Source organism: Acomys russatus, chromosome 3 (assembly GCF_903995435.1).
Source record: "Acomys russatus chromosome 3, mAcoRus1.1, whole genome shotgun sequence".
In the NCBI taxonomy this organism is placed as follows: Eukaryota; Metazoa; Chordata; class Mammalia; order Rodentia; family Muridae; genus Acomys; species Acomys russatus.
The window spans coordinates 61,790,142-61,811,633 of NC_067139.1; the positions used below are offsets into that span (position 1 = coordinate 61,790,142).

At 44.7% G+C, this 21,492-nt stretch overlaps 1 protein-coding gene across 1 annotated transcript in view; it reads right to left on the bottom strand.

Annotated features, from left to right (window-relative positions):
- Positions 1 to 21,492, bottom strand: part of Wdfy4 (WDFY family member 4) — a 238,370-nt gene that overhangs the window by 97,763 nt on the left and 119,115 nt on the right. Inside the window, exon 37 of the mRNA XM_051141818.1 lies at positions 2,914 to 2,991. Coding sequence (XP_050997775.1) covers positions 2,914 to 2,991 — 78 coding nt within the window. The remainder of the gene's footprint in view (positions 1 to 2,913; positions 2,992 to 21,492) is intronic.

Here is a 21,492-nt window from a genome sequence, read left to right on the forward strand (position 1 = left end):
AACTATCAAATATGACAATGCTGGGATGACCCCCAGGGCACTGGGTTGGAATAAGCAGGAATGCTCCAGGCTTCCTCCATCCCTGGGGACCTCAGAGATATGGGGAATAAAGTGGCAGTTGGACAAGTCTTGTTGTTGGCAGCTCTGCACTGAAGCCTCTGGCTTTACTGCCACCTCCTTGGGAGAGGGTCTCCTTGGGTTCACTGAGCACATTGGTTCCTAATGCTGCAGCCCTTTAATACAGTTCCTCATGTGGCGGTGACCCTCAACCATAAAGCTATTTCATTGCTACTTCTTAATGGTAATTTGCTACTATTATGAATCCTGAGTGTCTGGTATGCAGGATATCTGATATGTGGCCCTAAAGGGGTCACAACCCACAGGCTGAGAAGCACTGACTTAGCAGAAGGTCACCCTGAGTAACCATCAGACTTCAAAATACTGACTTCTGTCACCGTTTGAGCTTATCCTAAGAATGATGGCTCATGCCTTTAATCCCAGGGATTGGGTAGTAGATGTAAGTGGATCTCTGCGAGCCTCACATGCTGTGCTGTTGTCTACATAGCGAGTTCCAGGCTAGGCAGGGCTACCTAGCAAAGCTCTGTCTCAAAACAAACAGACTAGAAGTTGAGCTTGACTTTTGCAGATGCTATGTGTGTTGAGAAAGTGTGCTGGCCGTCAGAAAAGTGGGGTGAGTGCTCCAGACCCCATTATCTCCAGCAGACAGTGATTACATCTGCATTCCTCTAAATATTGAAACATTTTAAATATTTAACGACTTGGAAACGTGAAATGCTTTAAAAATGCTGATTTTTCTAAGTAAACAAAACCAACAGTAAGTCACACGTATTTTCAAGTACTTTCTCAACCTTCATCAGGTCCCATTTATTAAACTGAGCCAGGCTGGTTATTTCAGGAGACTGGTGCCTCCCTTCTGGGCTGGCACCTCTGTTAAGTCCTGGTCCCACCCACAGAAACTTTCAATTTTGCAGAGTCGGCAGGAACTTAGAAAGCCCAGACTCCACTCTCCCTCCTAGACAGAAATTAGTGGCTTGGGTTCTTGGGGTGGGGGGGTTAAGGTAAGGATCTTGGTGAGATGATTAAAAATTTTTTCTTCTGCCTCAAAATAATCCAAATGTGAAGAAGATTTCCCTACAAAAAAAGGACGTAACTTAAACTCATCTATTTTCCCTTTCAGCAATAACTGAATCTATTAGCAGCACCGTTCGCTCCATCCATTGGGAGGAAGAGCTGATGTTCAAGGGCCTGTCCCATAGCCACAGACTAGCAAGGCACCCTTAGCTATGTAATGCAGTTTGCAAAGTCGTGGCAAGTGCTCATGGCAAAGTCTTGGTCCAAGTCTAAATACCAGATGCTCTGGCTGAACCTTGCGACAGCTTCCCACGGACCCTCTCTCACACTTCCGGGGTCTGCTGTCTGGGTAAGCTGTGCTGATAGACAGTGTAGCTGGGTGTAGGCTACACAGCTCGGAAACCCTAATCTCAGGGCAGCCCTGGACTCCCAAGCCTGAGACATAGGCTAGGAGATTAGTGCTATTCTGGCTCCCAGCACCTGGGCACCATGTTGCAACCTTTGAGACGCCTCTGCTCCACCACCTGCATGCAGGTGTGCTGATGATTTCTTTCACCCACTGCGCTCTCACAGTGGAACATTCCAATTTGAGCCTTGTCACCCTGTCCTGTCTGTAGATTCCTCCTTCACCCTTGGCGTCGCTACTATGTTTGAAACCCCTTCGAGGAAGAGTGGTGGCGTATATAAATGCTGTCTTTTCAGCCTAGGGCATAGGCTTTGACATACACCTTCCTCTGTGAGTAAGAGACTGGTAACTTTTGATATCACGTGCTGTGCTCATTTAAATTGTTCTATTTCTAATATCAACTACAAACCAACTTCTTAGCCGTAGCATATAATATAGTATATCGCATGTGGATATCTGCTGCCTACCAGTCACAGGTTAAGGATATAATCCTGGCTCATTTGCTCCTCATGAATAGGAAACACCTAGGAAAGGGGAAATCCTGTGCTTCAGATGGTACTCTGACTGGCCTGAGAGTGTCCTGTCAGAATCACTCCTGTGCGTGTGCTTTGAGTGGCTAGACCCTCCCTTATCGGTGAGAGCCCTCTGCATTTAGAATCAAAACCCTGATGTGATAGGGGAACTTCTGTGCTTGGGCCCCAGCTTCATCCTGACTCTGGGTCTCCTAGCCCAGGCCCTTCCACCCACTTCTTCCGGTTAACCAGTGCCATCCAGGGTCTTTCTCCCTCAGGACCCTCACATGCGTTTTCTCTCTGGCCAAAGCACTGCTCCCTAAGATATTCCGGCCCATATCTTCCTCTACAGATCTCAGCTTACACGTTCCCTTCCTCAGACAGAACAACTGAGTATCCCGAATTAGCTCCCCCCCCCCCTTTGTTGTTGTTGTTGTTGTTTTAATCTCTTATTTTCTTGCTGAATTCCCCACGGCAAATCACAAGTAGCTACTGAGCTGTGAAGTGACCTCATCTGAACCCTTCTCCCCTGCCCCCCCCCCCCCCCCCCCCGTGTGGTGAAGCCATCCAAGCAGGAGACCCAGGTGGGTATTTTGTAATCATGCCTCCAGCTCCCAGCAGGGTTGGGAGCACCCTGGACTCCCAGTGCCCACCTACTGCCTCATGAGCGAGTAGAAGTGTGAGCAGTAACAGGTAGCACGCTACCCTACATTGCTGACCTGCGGATGCTCTGCCTACTTACTGTGTGAGCAGAGAAAGGTGAACCCATTTGTGATGATCGCCTGTTGACTTTTTGCACTCTAAAACTTAACACAAAGGCCCTCTGCCTCCCAATCTTCTTTCTCTTGATTCAAGGTGGCTCCACGCATGCTCTTTAGGGACAGGATCCCCTCTGTTCCTTACCTGCACATAGTCCTTGTACAGAGATGCATAGAGCTCCTGTCCTTTTCTTCTGTAATTTTCTATACAGGACACAAAATCCTGGAGAAGAGAGGAAGGCAACCACAGCTTAGTGATACTTGAAAGACTGGGATACAAGCCTCCACCCTGAGCAACTGCCACAAGAAATGATGGCCAAGGGTTTGCTGGCAGAAGCACTCACGCTCTTGTGAATGGTGACTTCACCTATGCGAATTGACCCACTAACACAACACATTTCATCCACACTTGTGTGCTCCTTTCTTTCTTTAGCTGTGATAGGCTCAACCTTGCTCTTTAGAATAATTACCAAAATTACTGTAGAGCTTTAAGTAACCTGCTTTATGACAGCAGAGAGGCGGTCAGGAGAGGCACAGCTTGATCCACAGTCCTGGAAAGAAAGAAAACTCACCAAGGTTTGCCTAACTTTACTGCTTTTGCTTTTTAGCCTTAAGATATTTGCATATTTTAAAATGGAACAGGAGCTTGGGCCCCTGAGCAGAAAGTAGCCTCTAGATAGCTGAGTTTAGCAGGGCTTATGACTGCATGGCGGTGTCAGGGAGGGAGTGCTGGAGAGCAAATCTCCAAGTCCACCAAGGTGTCCAGACCACAAAGAATCAAGATCCTCAGGAAACAGGGCAGCAAAAAGCATCACACCCAGCGTTCTGTAGCCGTGACCTCCTTTGGCAGCTGATAAGGAGAAGCAGGGTGTGACGGAGAAGCAGGGTGAGACAGAGAAGCTGAGTAAAGGCTTCTGGAACCTCATTTGGGAGACATCTGTAGGATGATGACTTAAAGGTGGGATTTCTGTTAAGTTTCAATTCTCAAATCTATTGGCTTAATAGTCCATGTCTTAAAATGAGAAGTCTACAGAGAGCATGTCTGGGTACCAAAACAGCTGATGGCTGTCCCAAGGAGTAGTGATTACATAGTCACAGTGCTTGTGAGTCAAACAAGTGGCTTCTGACCCAGAACAGCACTGTTATTATTTGAAAGAATGACCGATGGACAAAACCACAGATACTACCATTTAGTATTTGGCAGCTATTCTCATGAAGGTAATCCAATTGAACAAGCCATCCCCAGTGAAACAAGTGGCAACATTTGTTGCCAAATGTGACCAAAATTGAGAGGTTAAGCATTGGGGCCTTAAATTTTTGCATCTGCCCCTGTGAGTGATGTACTTTCCCAACAGCCAAAGGGTTTTCTGATTATGACTGGAGACCTGATCGTGCCTTTTCTATGCTGTGTGTCTCACGAGTTCTCACTGCTGTGATAAAACACCATGGCAAAAATCAACCTGGGAGGAAAGGGTTAATTCACCCTACAACTCTCAGGTCACATTTGTCACTGAGGAAGTCAGGGCAGGAGGAACTCCCTGCAGACACCTGGAGGCAGAAACTGAAGAGTAGACCATGGAGGAGTGCTGTTTACCAGCTTTGCTTGCCCATGGCTTGAGCACCCAGCTTTCCTATAGCACCCACGAATACCTGCCCTCCGGTGACACTGTCCATAGTCAGCTAGACTCTCCCATATTGATTATTAATCAAGAAAATACACTACAGATGAATTTACAGATCAATATTTTTAATAGTATTAATCTGGATGTAATTTATCCCAGAACCAGCAGTGTTGAACAGCGTGTTTTTATAGTTCTGAATCTAACACATTTTCCTCATTGTTCCATTGTAAATAATCTTGTAAAACCCCTTCCTGTACCAAAGTTTCAACCTGGACCTTTCTCCTTCCTTCCTTCCTTCCTTCTTTATTTCCTTTTTCTTCTTTTTTTTTCTCTTATTGGAAATAGATAATTTTCCCTCACTTATATCCTGATTACTGTTCCCTCCCTACTCCTCCTAGTTTCCCCTCACTTCCCCTCCCATTCGGATCCATCCTCTTTCTGTCGCTCATTACAAAACACATGGGCTTCTAAGGGATAATAAAATAAAATAAGATAAAACAAAAGCTAACACATTGGAATTAGACAACACGAACAGAAGGAAAGGAGTCCAAGAGAAGGCACAAGAAAAAAAGACCTACTTGTTCACACACTCAGGAATCCCGTAAATACACTAACCCAGAAGCCATAATATGCAAAAGACCCGGTGCAGACCCATGCAGGCCCTGTGCACACTGCCTCCATCTCTGTCTCTGCGCCTTCACATGAGCTTTGATAGTGTTGAGGTAGAGGGCCTTGTTTTCTTCCTGTCCTCCATCCCCCCTGGCTCTTTCCACTTAGAGGTGGTTTGTTTTGTTTTCAATTGAGGTTTCCTCTCAGGTACTACTAGGTTTGTGTTTTTTGTTGAGTTGACAAATGCCTCTGGCACACTGAGTAATGAAATGTTTCAACAATGTGAGACACAACTCAGGAGACCAGTGTTTCCAGTGTGTGTGACACGCATGCTTTAATGCATGTTCCAAAATACAATATAGATTAAAGTCTCTAGTCTGCGTGCAAGGCAGACCCAAGCAATGTAATGTTTTAAAGTAGAACTGCTTCGTTAAGATTTCAGGTGAGCTTTAAAAACATTGTTATTTATTGTGACTTGGTGGACTATCAGAGAAAAATGCCTATTTCCTAAAAAGGTTAGTAAATTGTTGCTTCTTTCCCAACTGCACAGTTAATCATTAAACGATTTATTAAAATATAAAATAAATTTTCTTTTGAAAATTTTAATTACTTACTCAAGATACTTTTTATGTTTACAGACAATAGGTTTCCTGTTAGTATTTCAAGTTAATTAATAAATGCACTATTTTTAAAATCCTGGTTTAGTTTCCATTGTGATAAATGCCAATGCATTTATAACTTATGAAAACAAAACTTTTTAATTTTATTTTTCAATAATTTTTAAGAAAGTAAGGCATTCCTAAGACCAAAAGTTTTAAGAATTCCCTTTATCATAGAGAAAATTAATTGCTGCTACACCCAACAATGTCATTAAATCTTATAGACATAATTTGAAGTGAAAGAAACCTACAAAAGAATATTTATGTTGCTACTTTATTTATATGAAATTTAAAATGTGGGAAAATACTATATGGAATTCAGTGTTTGGAGATAAACAGATTGGGGCTGAGAGGCTGCTGGCTGGGATGGGGGTGGTGGGCTAGGGCACCCCAGGTGCTGTTAACCTTGCATTTTTGCTCTGGGTGGCAACCATATGTTCTTTTTGTTAAAATACTTTTTGCATACTTGTCATTTGAATATTTTTCATGTATATTATGCTTCAATAAAATAGAAAGTGTTGGCAAAGAAGGAAAAACAATATAATTTTAAAAACCCAGTTCCAGAGTAATGAGTATAGGGTGATTTCTTTCTTTCTTTTTTTAATTTTGCTTGCAAAAATTTCTTCAATATTTCTGTTACATCGCTGATGTACATTTATAAGTGAAGCGAAGTTTATGGGCAATACAAACAACATAAGTGTTAAATAACTGACAACTGCTGCATCTAAGGCAAGGACCCAGACTTCTTCCAAACATGCAGCTTTGGAAACGTGAAACAGGAATGGTGTAATCTCAGGGACCCATGAGATGAAGCAGAGGCCTTCTGATAGCAACCATGTCACCTGTCAGAAAGAGGAGGACCTTGTCTGACTTCCCTGGGCTTTCAGGGGAGGGAGGGGCCCAGGCAGACCCACTCTAGCAGGATGATAGAAAAGGCTTTGCGGTTAGTTTGGTATTGTGGGATGTGAGTGTGGGGATAGAAATCAGTGAATTAAGACTCTTTGGTTCCTGGCCTTCGGCAGCCACACTACATAAACAAATCAATCTTTCTAAAACTGAATCCATGCTGCAGAACATAAAGTTGCCAGTGTCTTCTTGGTCTGTCTGCTAAGGTGGCATGGATCTCAAACGAGACTGTGGAATGGAAGTACTTTGCAGGTTGCCACCCAAAGAAAATATTTGGGTGTAAAATACTGATATTGTGCTGGGTTATGGTGCCACATGCCTTTAATCCCAGCACTCAGGAAGCAGAGGTAGGTCGATTGCTGTGAGTTCAAAGCCAGCCTGGTCTACAAAGTGAGTCCAGGACAGTCAAGGCTACACAGAGAGACTCTGTCTCAAAACAAACAAACAAACAAAACAACAACAACAACAACAAAAACTGATATTGTAAATAAAATAAGCTGAGGGAGGGGGTAGGATTTAGCTGCTCTCTTTAAAGATACAGTCATGGGAAATTCTGACAATTGTCTGTAGCTGACTTCATCCTTACCAAAGAGGGGTCCCAATGAGGATTCAGTATTGAGAGTGTAGCGGAAGCCAGAAGCCAGACCAGTGACTCATTGCAATGAACATTTGCAAGTAAAGATGTATGGAAAAAAAGGATATATACTGTGTGACACGTGCTAGCTTCCACGATGAGACGTTTTCTATACCTTGTTTTATTTGTTTGTTTGTTTGTTTGTTTGTTTGCAGCCTGGGGTGTGTGTAAAAGCAGAGAGTGGATATGAAGGGACGAGGAGATGAATGGAACTGAAACTCACAAAGAATTAAGGAAATGCTAAAAATTAAAAATCAATCAATTAATAAGCAAACCAATGCCCTGTTTGTAACAGCTGTAGCCAGGGCTGTTTAGATCCCTACAGAGACACCACTTCCGGCTAGAGTCGCCCTCTAGTGCTAAGCACAATTGGCATTCACTAAGCTCTGCTGTGTAGGGGGAACCTGGTGTCTGGTTTGTAACTGGAGAGAGGAAGCCTTAGGAGCTAACAGGACCTGTGCTGAGCCACTTGTCCTGGGTGACCCAGATACACCGAGAAGGGAAACGTCCTGAGCTAGTGTCCAGCCGAGGCTTTGTGGCTGTCACCTACTCCTCCCCAGTCTCACCAGAGAGGTTTTAAATAAACATCTGACTTCATTCACTGTTTTCTGATTTTTTGGCATTTTTGGATTTAATGCATTTTGTGTGGTTAGCAATTTTTGGATGGTTTTGGTGAAGGCAATGTAGGGAATTCCCTGAAATTGTTATCGTGGTGGTACAGGGGAGAGTCCACGTGGTGTGGAAGCATCAAGCTCAAGGACCACCAATAACAAAATGGTGGTCAGAACTGGTGACTGCCTGAGAGCCAGGGATAACTCTCAAATTTCTGGCTTGTTTACCCATGTGAACTAAATTTGACAAAATGAGAAGAAAAAAAAAAAAAAAAACAGGGGAAAGAGATAAAAAACAGGAGAGAAAAAGCAAAACCGATTGTATGATAAAAAGACATCTGGGTCTTCCCAGAGGAAACTCAGGAAAGTGGGGCACGGTCAACGTGAATTTGTGAGTCACTAGCAGTCATACACCCCCATGAGGCCACAGAAGAACGAGGGAGGCACTGATGGGACAAAGTCGGGAACCTAGCGCAGAGCAAAGGCTCAGCTGTAACCGAACCCAAAAGGAAAAATGTGGTTCAAACCAAGAGTTCAAGCTCAGTGACTACACAGAAGACAATGAGATGAGGTGAGGAATTTCAGAAATGCAAGCCATTTCAGAAGACTGATTACACTGGCCAAACAGCAAGTGAACAGAAGACTATGGAGATCGTGATCTGAACAACTCATTCAAGAGGCTTGATTCTGCAAGAGAAAAGAAAAGGAGAAGGGGACAAGGTTCCAGTAGGCAGAATAAGACAGACTCCAACATCCTGGGATGCAACCAAGTGAACAAAAAATTTAAACACACACACACACACACACAACTATGTAGTTAGGTCTGTGATGATTTGCCTATTTTGAATATTTAGGGAGTTTCCCCCTTGCCTTCACTCCATTAATAGTAAAGTGTAATAGCCATGTACACAGACAGCACTGACACTACAACTGGTGTTATTAGCATACAAATATCTATTGCATCATGTTTATAGCGTGCAGGAGCATCAGTGAAGTTGAGTTATTAGCGGAGGGTCACCTGCATTCTGTACAGAGCATGGACCAAGGGCTGGCTGTATATCAGCAGGCAGAGGGGAGCATGGCAATAGAAAGCACAAGGCCAAAAAGCAAAGGCAAGAGAAAGGTCCCTGGGGGCCCAGGACGTGAGCAATGGTGAAGAGAGGTCCCTCATGCTTGGACACTGAACGCAAGGGGTACAAATTGGGTAAGTTGGGTGCATGTCACCTGGAGAGCAAGGGGGAAGTATGGCGGCTCTGCTTTCTCCATGAGAGCTGAGCAGGACTAGTGAGTAGACTGGCAAACGGGAAGGGGCTACCCGGAGCACAGCAGTGATTTTAGCTAAGAGCGTGGAGAATCCAAACGCTGTTCTGTCCTCTCTACTGACAGGCACACGGCAGTTTGCAGCTGATCCAAGGGTCTGCGCGTGCATAGCATGTCTGATATTCAGTCAGCTTCCTCAGAAGCCACTGTTGTTATTAGTCCCATTAGCTGAATCAGACACAGAGTTGAAGTGAGGCTGAGTGGCTGCAGGCAGAACGGAAAAGGGAGACGGGATGCTGGACTCTGTCGCCACAAGCATCTCCCTCCGTGTACATCTCCTCCCAAGGCGTGCCCAAACTGCTGAACAAACCTTCAGTGCCTGTGACCTCAGAGTCCTTCTGTGACCTGGAGAGTTGTTATCCACAGGCCGCAGGGACAAGAGTAAAGGAGATTTGGGTCAATCCAAGGACAGAGGCCCGGCTGCCTGGACAACAGTGGATGGGGCACATCGATTAGGGACAAATTCACTGCAGAGTTCTGTGTCACTTATTGGAACTGAATAGCCTTTGCTTAGCAACCGTCAGTCTGTTAAAGAACTTGAGAGCCTCTGAAGCAGAACAAAGAGCCTCCAAAGGCCACTCGAGGCTTTAAGAGGGACAAAGCAGGAACCCAGGGCTCTGTTTTCTCCATGCCTCCTTAGGGAAGCCCCTGCGCTGAGATCCAGGCCTGATTTTGATGTGGGGAATGGATTACACCCCACCTAGAAATCACTCTTAAGTCACTGGCCACAGCTTGATGATGCCACTTCGCCATGGGTACCCCGAGACTGACCAATTGTTGGTGACATTACTGTTCAAATGGGAAGCACTCTCTCTCTCTCTCCACTGAAGGGATTGTTAGGTCTGTAATCACAGTTGGCCTCACAGAGGGAAAGGCTGATAGCTGAGGGCCGAAACTCAGACTCTCGGTGCAGAGCTACTGTTCTGAGTCCTGGCTCTCTGCAGCTGAGCATGGTGCTGCCCTTTAGCATTCTGTCCACTCTTTATTGCTGGTAATTTATCCCAAGAATATCATCAGATATAAGCACAAACACTCAGTGGGCATATCTTTTTTGCCAACCTATTTATAGAAGCAGAAAATGAGGCAATTTACATGTCTCCACATAGAGGGATGCTTTGTCCCCGTCACAGAATACTATGCAGCCATCGTGGACTGTTTGCATAAAGGACTGTCACAAGTCTCCACAGAAAAGGCTAAATTGAAGCTTCCTTTTGCCACCTTAACCAGATGTTCTACACAACAGTTCACTGCAGCTCCGGTATCAATAAAAAAGGTTTAGTGACATGGGACCATGCTTCTACCATGTTGAGATTTTTTTTAAGTAAGAATACAAAAAAAAAAAAAAAAAGGTAATTACAAAATGACAATTAAAACAATAGCAATTATATCTGCATGGGAAAGAAAATGAAAACATATTATATAATGAAGACATTTATTTATAAATATACTAATGAAAACATATATACATATGAAACATAATGAAAGCATATACATACATACATACATACATACATACATACATACGTGTGTGTGTGCATGTGTGTGTGTACTCCTTTGTTTCCGTGGTATCAGAGTTCTTTCTAACTTCGGGCTGTGTGAGATGAGAGGGAAGTGTACTGAAACTCCTCTTTAAGTCGATCATGAAATAGAACTTTTGAGACAGTGGCTCCCCTGGAAGCCAGAGTTAGCTGAATGAGGCTGAGGCACTCTGAATCGCTGACCAGTTTGCAGTGAACGTGTAGTGAGAGAAGCGAGCTTGCTATTTCGGGCCAGCTGGATCTGAGGGTGCTTGCTGCCGCAGCTAGACTGGGATTTCTGTAATATACACAGCAGAGATGGTAGGATGGCTTAGAACACAACCTCGGGCAAACATTTGCGGGAACTGCATTGGGGATGTCAGGCAAAGGGGTGATTCACACCCTGGGCAGGACAGAATGAGATGTGAAGGTGTTCATCACACATACGCCACGGACTATAGCAGTGTGTAACTTCACACTTAAAAATTACTATCTCTAGAATTTTCCATCCAATAGTTTCAGACCACAGGTAGTTGAAACTACAGAAAGCAAAGCTGTGGGTGAGGGATGGATATAACTCAGCAGTTCCTGTACTAAATATCTTTTCTTTTTTTTTCTGTATTTCATGTCTTGCAGATACAGCTGACATAGCTACCTTGGATTGTGGGTCCTTAGAAAAATCTGGATGAGGGTAAATAATAAAAGCAATAGATAAGAAAGGAAAAATTTTAACGTAACATGTCCCCCATTTGCCGACAAACCATGCGTAATGTCTGTGTGCCTGTAGATCCCGTAGATGACAAGAGGGTGTTGAGTGGCGGAGCAGCCTGGGCTCTGTGTCAGCCAGAGTTATGGTGAGGGTCTTGGTGCGGGGGTGGGGGGGGGGGGACTTCTATTTGGACGACTTAGGCCAGGAGATTTTCTTACCCTGAGTGCCCAGATAATTGCACTTTTCTCTGCTGTGGAGGCTCAGCCTCTGGATCCTTAATAAATGTCAAGCAATACCAGAGTAATAATCATATTTCCAGCAATAATGACAAACAACTGGGGCCCAGAGTGGGTGAAGAGGGACCGGCTCACCACAGCGCAATTCATCTCTTGTTAAACTCACTCACATATTAATTTCTAAGATGAACAGTGGGTTCTAATTTGTCTTTTTTTGAACTGTGATGGTTTTATTAAATTCAATCGTCATGAGTGCACGGAGAATGACTACTTGGGAAAGGGGGGGAAAAAGCACTCTCGTGGAGCCAAGAATAAAGAGTTTAAAATTGTGAGAAGCAAGGTTTCTTGAGGAAGTATGCCAACCTTCTTCTCTTCCTCAGGGTGTCAGGGCCTGTGTGTGGCTCAAGACAGTTGGGAAATGTCAGTAGGCTGGCCTTTACCTAACAGCCTGCTCTTGCTGTGTCTCTGAAGTCACACTCACAAGACTCCTCCTCAGAGAGGGACAGACATCCAGGAATCATAGGAAGAGACACAGGTGAAAGCTGAACACCAGGTCTGCCCAGGAATTTGCAATTCAAAGAAAAACATGTACTGAGGCTTAAGACACTGTGAGGGACTGCACTGTGTCCTCATCCCTGGTTCCTCAAAGTGCCATATGAGAGGAAGAGACACCAAATGGACAGAACAGAAAACTCCCAAGGAAATCAAATCGATCTTCCGCTATAGCCCCCAGACCAATGACACAATAAGCATCTTGAGGCTGCCGTACCTATGGCATTTTTGTTATAACAGCCTGAGCTGTGTGAGCACCCCTTACATGAATGTCAAAAGTGATACAGTTTGGCAGATTTTAAAAAATTTGCAGAGCCATGACTAGATTTGTGGGTAACTCAACTCATGCATATAAATCAAAAGCTGATTGATGCTTCGCATGGACCATAGCCTCGTGGGCATGTCAGTGTGTTTTCAGTGCACCCACGTGTGGGTCACAACCCATCAGAGGGAGTCAGGGGCAAAGGCTTCCTCTTACGGAGCAATGTTGGCGCTCAAAGGTTGAGGGCTGGGGACTTTGAATGCTTTGCCTGTGGCGGCTCAGTCTACAGCAGGTGCTTTCCTGCCGAGTAGCACCTGACTTTGAAGCTCCTGAACACAGCTGACGATCCACAGACAGAGAGGGAGAAAATGGGAGCTGGAATCCATGCAGAGGATGCCTTCTTTGGGCTTACTGAGGACCTTTAGCCAGGCCTGCCGGTTGCTTTCACCCTCAGACTAGACCTGTGCTCTGAATTCTCAGGATAGCCCCAGATGGAGCTTTCTGTGGAACACTTACAGATATGTACATGCGCATGCAAACACACACACACACACACACACACACACACACACACACACACACACACCTGTTCACCCTGGCACTGTTGAGACCCACACCAGGGCCTGCTAGTAGACGCCCACTGTTGATCCACACCAGGTCTCCAAGTTTTCTTTTTCCTTTGTCTGAGTTCTCATAGGGGCAGCCATTGTTGGGGGTGGGGGGTAAGGGAAGGATGCATAAGCAAGAGCCTCCCCTGATGTGGACCTTGTGCTGACTCCAAAGCCTTAGAGATGAACAGGGCATACATGGTATTTTCCCAATATGGGGTTGAAACTCTTCTGGGAAGAGTAAATAAGACTAAGACAAAGCAGCCGAGGGCCGTGGTCAGTCTAGACAGGCTTTGGCAAGCTATCAGAAGTAGCAGTGTTCTTGAAGCATGGGAGAGCGGATTGGCCAAGAGAAAGAGAAGGCTCCAAACAGGAAGGACCACAAATGCCCGAGGGAAGAAAGTAAACAGCAAGAGGGAGGGTCTAACAGGAGCAGAACTGTGCAAGACTTAAAATGAACTTGGAGACGCGATAACTGTGACAATAGCCAGCTGCACAGGAGTTCTCACGCAATGGCTCTGGATCTGAGTCTGTTCCAGACCTCATGGGACCTGATGGCATTTTTGGTAAGTGACAGGACAACCGATGGATATGATCTTTTAAAAGTCACAATACATGAGTGATGGCAAGCTGGCCAGGGCTGAGCTGCTAGGCAGGGAGCATCTGTTGTACTCTTCCTGTTTCCCCAGTCTCAAGCCTCAGCCCCGCATCTGGGTAGAAGCACAGTTAACGGATAAGATATTAATGTGTGAACTTTCCAACCTCTTAACACACAATGGTTCCCAGGAAGCTGGGCCCAGAGCGGAGCTTGACTTGAGTCTTTATAGACCTTCTATTTATGATCCTAGCTCCTCAGAAGCCACTCTCTTCTTTTATGTTTCCTAATCTCATTTCTTTATTGAGTGCATCTTCATCTAAATATACCATAAATAATTTGTAGAGTGAGTCAAAATATAAATAAATACATAAAACCTGATATGGTACTTGAGTCATTCCAACCTGGCAGCTGGCCCATAGGCAGATGGTCATAACTGACTGTCGCTTTGCATCAGGAGGGGCCCCTCTCTTCACACCCTATTTCTCCTCAGTCTCAGGCTGAGTTCTTCCTAACCCTGCTTAGGGCCTGGTTATTGTTTGTTTGTTTGTTTGTTTGTTTTTGCAAAACCTCCTATCACACCACAATTATTTTACCTACCTAAAACAGGGGCCCCTACTGCCAGGGACTACGCTTTTTCTCTTTAGCATTCCCCAGCCTCAGCCAAGAGTCTGAGGCACAGCAAGAAATCAATGAATGTGTGTGGAATGCTGGCTGACAGATAACGCAGAAGAGTGGTGACGGCTAGAGCTGGATAGAGATAGAAATATAGATGCAGAAGAGCTCATAGATAAATATGACCCTCTCTGACCCTAGGGAACTTGGGATGGTGTGTGACAACTGGCCCCTATCACCTTCTTCCACACATCCATCTGATGTCTACACTCAGCCAAAGGAGTCTGTCTATAGCCTCACCATACAAAGTCATTCTCACCCTAAAACCATGCTACTGGCTCTTCGCTCTTATCCCCTTGTCACTTTCCCTGAGAAGCCTTCTAGAACCCTCTGACAGAGCAGGCATTTCTCCTCAGGTGATTTTATTCTGTCCATAGCTTCATAACCATTCATTGCCTTTGGCTTTCAGTCTGACTCCCCTCTGGGAGAAGGTGCCTTTCTGTTTTGCTCCATTGTCACCAGCCTGTAGACTGAGTCCCTGATGTTAAAGTGTATGAGTCAGAGTTGGTCCCCTCCCAGCTTGCTCACTTGCATTGTTCCTTTTACTAAAAGCTCTCAGCCACTGCCTTAATGCTGTTAGGACAAGGTGGTAGACTAGTACCCAAGGACCCCTAGGTCTCATGCTCAACCCACTCAAGACCAGATTTAAAGGCTTTCTTATACTCTCCTCACATTGTCTTGTGTGCTCAACCTCTCCTCTCTTCTTTGTCAGGCCAACGAGCCAAGTTTTTACCAACCCGCCACCCCCCCCCCCCAATCAACAACAGCAAAGCGAAGAACATTTCTGAACTTCCCGTTCTGAGACTTTGAAAGACTTTTTTAATTAACCAAAATGGTTTCTCATAATAGATGGGTCCCAGGGCGAGAACGCGGCTGTAACTCACGCGACAGGCGCCCCAGCGGCCGGGCTGCTAGCGGGGCGCCTAGCGGGTTGTGAATGGCAGCAACGCCTCAGGAGGGCCCCAGCCTGATTCTCCACTCCACGACCATCTGCCGTTCTATCATTTATATAGTTGGGGGACACTTCTGTCTTTGGAAACAATAAGGCTTTTTTTTTTGCTTTGATGAATACACTTAAGTTTTTAAAATTTAAATTTAGAGAAATAAAAAAAATGTATGTCACCCCAGCCCAAAATTCATAATGCCTAATTGAAAGCATTTCCTGAGATGAGGTCACTTAGCTTCAAACATAACTCCAGTTTTTGCAACCTCAGAGAGATCTCTGGAATGATTCCCCTTGCAAGGACCATGTTCAGATTTCAAAAGGATTTGAGGCAGGATTCTTTTACATTGTAAGACTAAATGATCTCAAGTGTTTTGATTTTAAAAATCTCAGTACGAGGATGATTTAGAAATGGCAATTCTCCGATATGCAGCGGTGACCCCAGGTAGAGAATGAGCCACTCACTCATGGGGCCTGCATTGCCTCTGTGCCTGCTCTCTTTAAGGGCTTCGCACTCTTGCCCAATCACTCCAAACAAACCCCTTACTTGGGAAAGGCTGACTGACCAAAAGGATAGTCAAAGAGGCGACTTCTTGTAGGGTTCATGGAGTACCACATCAGCCTCTGAGTAAAGATACAGACCAGGCAAGGACCATTTTCGAAAAAAAACTGCAAACAACTAAGGTTAGACAAGCTACATTAACGCTGATTATTTAGTGGGTGAATTTCGCAAGCTAAAGTTATGAATGAGACCGGATATATTAAGAATTGTTTTTGGACAGTTTTAGATCTTGCTGGCTAGTCAACGTCTGTTTAATGACTGAGCTAAGGGGAGTCCACTTTGAATGGGAACAGGAGAGTAAGCCATCCTTCCTTAAGTGGACAGCAAAGAGCACAGTACAACTCACAGCTTTCTGTGGATCTCAGGCAGAAGTCAGGAAATGTGCCAGAGATAGACTCCATCTTACCTCTGCGGAGCCCTTGTCTGGATGCAGGTCAGAATCCTGGACTGCGATGTTTTGCTCACCCTGGCCTCCACTTCAGGGATGCTGTCATTCAGTGTACATTCAATGACACCATGAACACTAGAAAATTAGCCTCTCTGTCTCAAGTACCAGGTATTTGTCTATATCTACAGGGATATAGTCACAGTCAGGCCATGACTTTGAACCTTTTATGGGAACAAGACAGCCTCAGAGCCCTGTGCTCTCTACCTTCATCTGAAATCTGCTTAAAACTGAAAGGCCCAAGCCCAGCATATCCATCTCTGCAACCATCATCATCATCATCATCATCCAAGAAGAGGTCGAAGTAGTTTGATGTCAGGATGAGATACTCTACATCAATGAGTCAGATGGTTTCAATGGAATCCTCAAATGGTACAGAAATGTCTGAACAACGATGATGGAGAGACTACCATGGCCCCTGGACCCTCTGCTGTATTAGGAGATGTCGCAGGATCCAATCTCCATCATCCCAGTGATGAAAGGTTTGGAGCTTTTGATAAAGAGGCTTCTTTCTTGAGGAGCTTTCCCTCCCTTAATCACGTGTTTGGGGACACCATGATGCAGCCAAAGGGTCTTAATCCAAGGAGGTTCCTGATTTTAGTCTTTCCATGGCCTCTTTTCAGTTCTGATGCTACACTAGAAACCACAGGCCACCCAAAGGAAGCGGGGGGATGTAAACTTGGAACCAGAGACCACTGGACCTCATATTTGATGAAAACAGTCTCATTCCTAGTTAGGTAGAAGAACAGTTGGATCTTGTTCCCCAAACATAACAGTCAGAAAGGATACATAACAATAGGGTATAAAAAAAAAATAGGGTATAAAGATGGTTCAGATGTTAAAAGCGTTTGCTTCTGGTACAGAGGACCTGGTTTGGTTCCTGGCACCCATTTTAGGCAGGTAACAACCAGCTGTAACTATAGTTGCAGGAGACCCAACACCCTCTCCCGTCTTCCATGCTGTCCTGCACACTCATGTTCTACTTACATACATACTCTCAGGCACTTAAAATAAAACAAATAAATCTTTTAAAAATATGTTATTCCTAAAATGTCTTTAAAAGGAAAATTTGGTTGGAGAATTTAAATTGTAAATTATGGATATTTTTCAAGGAAAGAGTGAGTTGTAATATTTTTTAACACAAAGAGCACAACTATAAGCAGATACTTTAAATAAAATGACCAAACAGGAAAAAATTTCTCAGTGCACAGCACATAGCTGAGTGTTGTGGTGTACAGTCCTTGCTGTAATTCAAACATGGAACAGCGCAATGGCAACCTTAATATTCACTGCTAGTAGCAAAATGATTCTTTTTATTGAAGAAGAAGAGAAAAAAAAAAAAAAACGATGTTGCTCTAAGCAGTTTTGAAATGAATATCTGATTCAAAACTTCCCTTGTGCATATAATTGCATGCTAATTTACATTTTAATTACTTCCTAAGAAATCAAAGGCATTTGTTGACAGTGGAACATAATGTCAACTTCACGGTGCACTGTTGGTGGATGCTTAATGAACTTAATTAGATAATTAGTGATGTTAATTATCCTTCTATTATGAAGATAAAGATGTCTCACAAATGATGCACTCGGTGAAGAGACATCATTAAAGGTATCAGTGTTTGCTTTTGTTCATTTATGCCTATTTTTCAAATTCTTGTAACTGGCTTATGATAAACGGTGACAAGTAAAACTTGCTTAAAATGGGGGCGGGGAAAAGGGCAGCCACTGCCTTCGTTGAGCCTACTATCGATCTTCCCCAGTCTTCTGGGTGCTGACACCACGGCGGGGCTGCTGCTACTGACAAAGGTCTGCTGTAATAAACTACAGTTGCAGATGCAAATGACTACGTATAGGACATTGGTCTGAAAATTATAATGCAACATCAAAATCCCCATTGCCTAGTGGCATTGTAGTCACCCTAATGTCATAGCACCACGCCCCATGCACACTGCTGGTGATGCTGGAGTGAACAAGGCTGAGCTGCCAGTCTTTAAAATCGCAGCCCCTGCAAGGTCTTGCTAACATCCATAGTCAACTGCACAACTCTCTGTGGCTTTTTGGAGCTAGCAGGCACCCCATCTCCTCGGGAAAAGCGGCCTGCAAAGAGTGCGCTGGGCTGCACCAGCAGCAACCTGCAGCATGCTGTGCATCTGAGAAATGAATTCCCCATTTTATCCCACAATGAGCTGAGTCTGTTTCCCTGTTGGACCTGTCATGTGCTTCTTCTACACTTATTCTTTCTCAGCTCAAACATCTACAGCTGCTCAGTCTTATTGAAAGGTCCAGACCAGGACATTTATGCAAGATGATTCCATTGGCAACAGAGGGATCTCAGGGACCCAGTGGTTCCTGTAGTCCCTGATGCAAGCACTGAAGGTCCTGCAGTCCTGTCAGGCTTTATAAACCATAAGGCCAGGGTGTCTGCATATGGTGTCCACTAACAGGAGTGACTCCAAATTCCTAGGTTAAGGCACTGAACAAGAGGAGCCTAGAACCCCTAAGGTCAGCATGTTATACCTACACACACACACAAACCAAGCCCTTTGAAACTGTTCTCATGATCACCAGACAATCACCAAATTTTAGTCTCACCATCAAATTAATTAAAATCCTTCCATTTCTTTGTCCAAGAGAGCAGCCTGGCCACCTCTGGCCATTACTGAATTCCTTTGGTTCAAGTCCCCATGAATGAAACGTCCTCATCTTATTCATAAGATGATTTGGTCTCATATGCACTGCCTCCATGCCAGCAGGCCCTGCCATCTGGTATCAGAATGAATCTCCAACACCACCACAATTAAGAGAACCAAGATCCCATTTGCCAGGTCTTAGTAATGGTGCGCATACCACTAAAATATCAAAACACATTTTTCCAAAGATTTCTTTGTGTATGGTTTTATTCCTTAACAAATAGTCCTATTTAATTGCTTGCTCTCACGATTTTCCCCCACAATCAAGTTTTTCAGGAATTCCTCAGAAAGTCTGTATGTTCAGGTTTTCAGTGGCTATTCTCTGGCTTCCAGGACCCCTACACATCTCCTGATTTGTGGGCACAATGTGAATATTTTCTCTTCTACATTCTAGTGAGAACTCATCATCAAACCCACCTCTCTTTCTGGTCCCTGTACATTCGTGTTTTAATTTCCTCCCAACTTTATATTACCTGCTCCAAAAACATCATTTAAAGTCATGTCTGTGTCCAATGGAGGTCCTGTCTATCCCACAAACACTAGGTCACATTTGCTATATGTTTGTCATATCTAATAATATTTGGCGTGACAGCCTTGTAGGCTGCAAATTCTCTAAACTTTTCATTAAGCCCTTCGACATCTGACTCTGGCTCTTTACAACAGAACATTCTAGAATTCTCACTACACTCCCACGTGCTTTCTTTCAGTGCCCATTTTAGCTATTTTTGAAAAGTCTGGTCTAACCCTTGGGTTCTCATGATCAGAAGTTTGATATCCCAGAGAGTGAAGCCTAAGGCTTGCTGCCGAGTGCTTTCCTCCCTAACTATGGAGGGGCCAAGGCTTTAAACTAGAAGGTGGAGGTGTCGCCAGCAGACTGCATTCCTCCTTCAGGCTCAGCCTCAGCAAGAGCATCCTCAGGCCCTCATCCAGAGGGCACTATTATAAACATGACAGGAAGGAACTCAGGAGATACTCTTTCACACCCTCCAGTTCTGGATCCTTGATGTCTCTTCCACAATCAATATTTTAGTTTTATGTACACACAAACATTAAAAAAATATAGGAGAAGGTGTGGGTGGCAGGGAGGAGAAAGGGCTGAGGAGAAGGGAATCCTGGACCCGATGTGTTGATGCCAGAGACTTGTTAGTAGTGCTCTCTTTGCTTCTGAGTATGTTGGAAATTTTCCATGAGGAGGTGACGACTAAAGTGTCTAGTATAGATAAATGATCACAAGTGTCCCTCAGTGGAGCTGCCACCTAATTGCTGGTGTGGATCTGTCTCTTGTCCTCGGTGGTGGGTAAGGCTGCACCATGAGAGACAGTGCCTGCAATACATGGTCAGGGACAGAACTGATAGGAGATGGACTATGAGTGGCAGGTTATCCAAAGCCCCCAAGAATGGCCACTGATAGTGTTTATGGGAATGCTGATACAACTGGCATATGTGGACAAGGACAATCTTTAGAGGATCCTGCAAGCACTTGGAGCAAAATCAAATGCTCTTCTGGTCTCGGTAAGACAGCGGTATGAGTGCTACACAAAGAAACCTTAGCTTTGGTATTTTAGTAACTCCAGTGAACACTCTGCAGAGTACTTATTTCCCTCCACAAATCCATGTCAGCATTTACTATGGTATTGAAAACAGCAACTAGAAGCAGGAGTAACTGTGTCTCGGTGGAAATGGGGTAGACACAGGGTCAGCGCTTTGTGCTGTGCCCGTCTCTTCCAAAAGCATTGATGGGAAACTAATAGAGGGTCTCCTTCCTCATACAGGGCTGGTAGATGCTTACATAGGAAGCTGTGCACAGGTGGACTGTGTGTGTGTGTGTGTCTGTGTGTGTGTGTGTGTGTGTCTGCGTGTGCGTCTGTGTGTGTGTGTCTGTGTGTGTGTGTCTGTGTGTGTGTGTCTGTGTGTGTGTGTGTGTCTGTGTGTGTGTGTCTGTGTGTGTGTCTGTGTGTCTGTGTGTGTGTCTGTGTGTGTGTGTGTGTGTGTGTGTGTCTGTGTGTGTGTGTGTCTGTGTGTGTGTGGCTTCCCAGAGACAAGTAGGGAGAAGCCCAGCCCAGCTCCCACGCCGCCCAATAAGACATGAATTGGTGGATGTACACAGTCAGAAGAACGCCTGCCTCTTTAAGGACCCCTCACATCCTCTGACTCTCGCCTTCCTCATTGTCAACAGATTCTTCTAGGCTGCACTCACTCCTTTCACATGGCAGGCTTTCTCTGTTCTCAAGAATTTCCTCCAGCCTTGGCAGGTTTCTGTCTTCATTCATCCCAGCCTTGGGTAGCAGAATTTTCCTGTGATCTTTGATGGTGGATACTTTGAACACTGCTTCCTTTTCTACTTAAACAATGAGACACTCTCTTGTCTCAGGACCATCACCCTTAACCTAACCTGTACATGAACAAGACCCCACTTCATATCCTTGTTCAACCTGGCATGTATGGATGTGTCCGGCATGGTCATTTGCTTCCTATCTGGCACTGGTTCCTGTCTTGCCCCTGCTAGTACCCTTTGCCTTTTCCTGCCTGGTGGTCCTGCCTATACTGCCTACCAGTCCTCTCTTCTTCT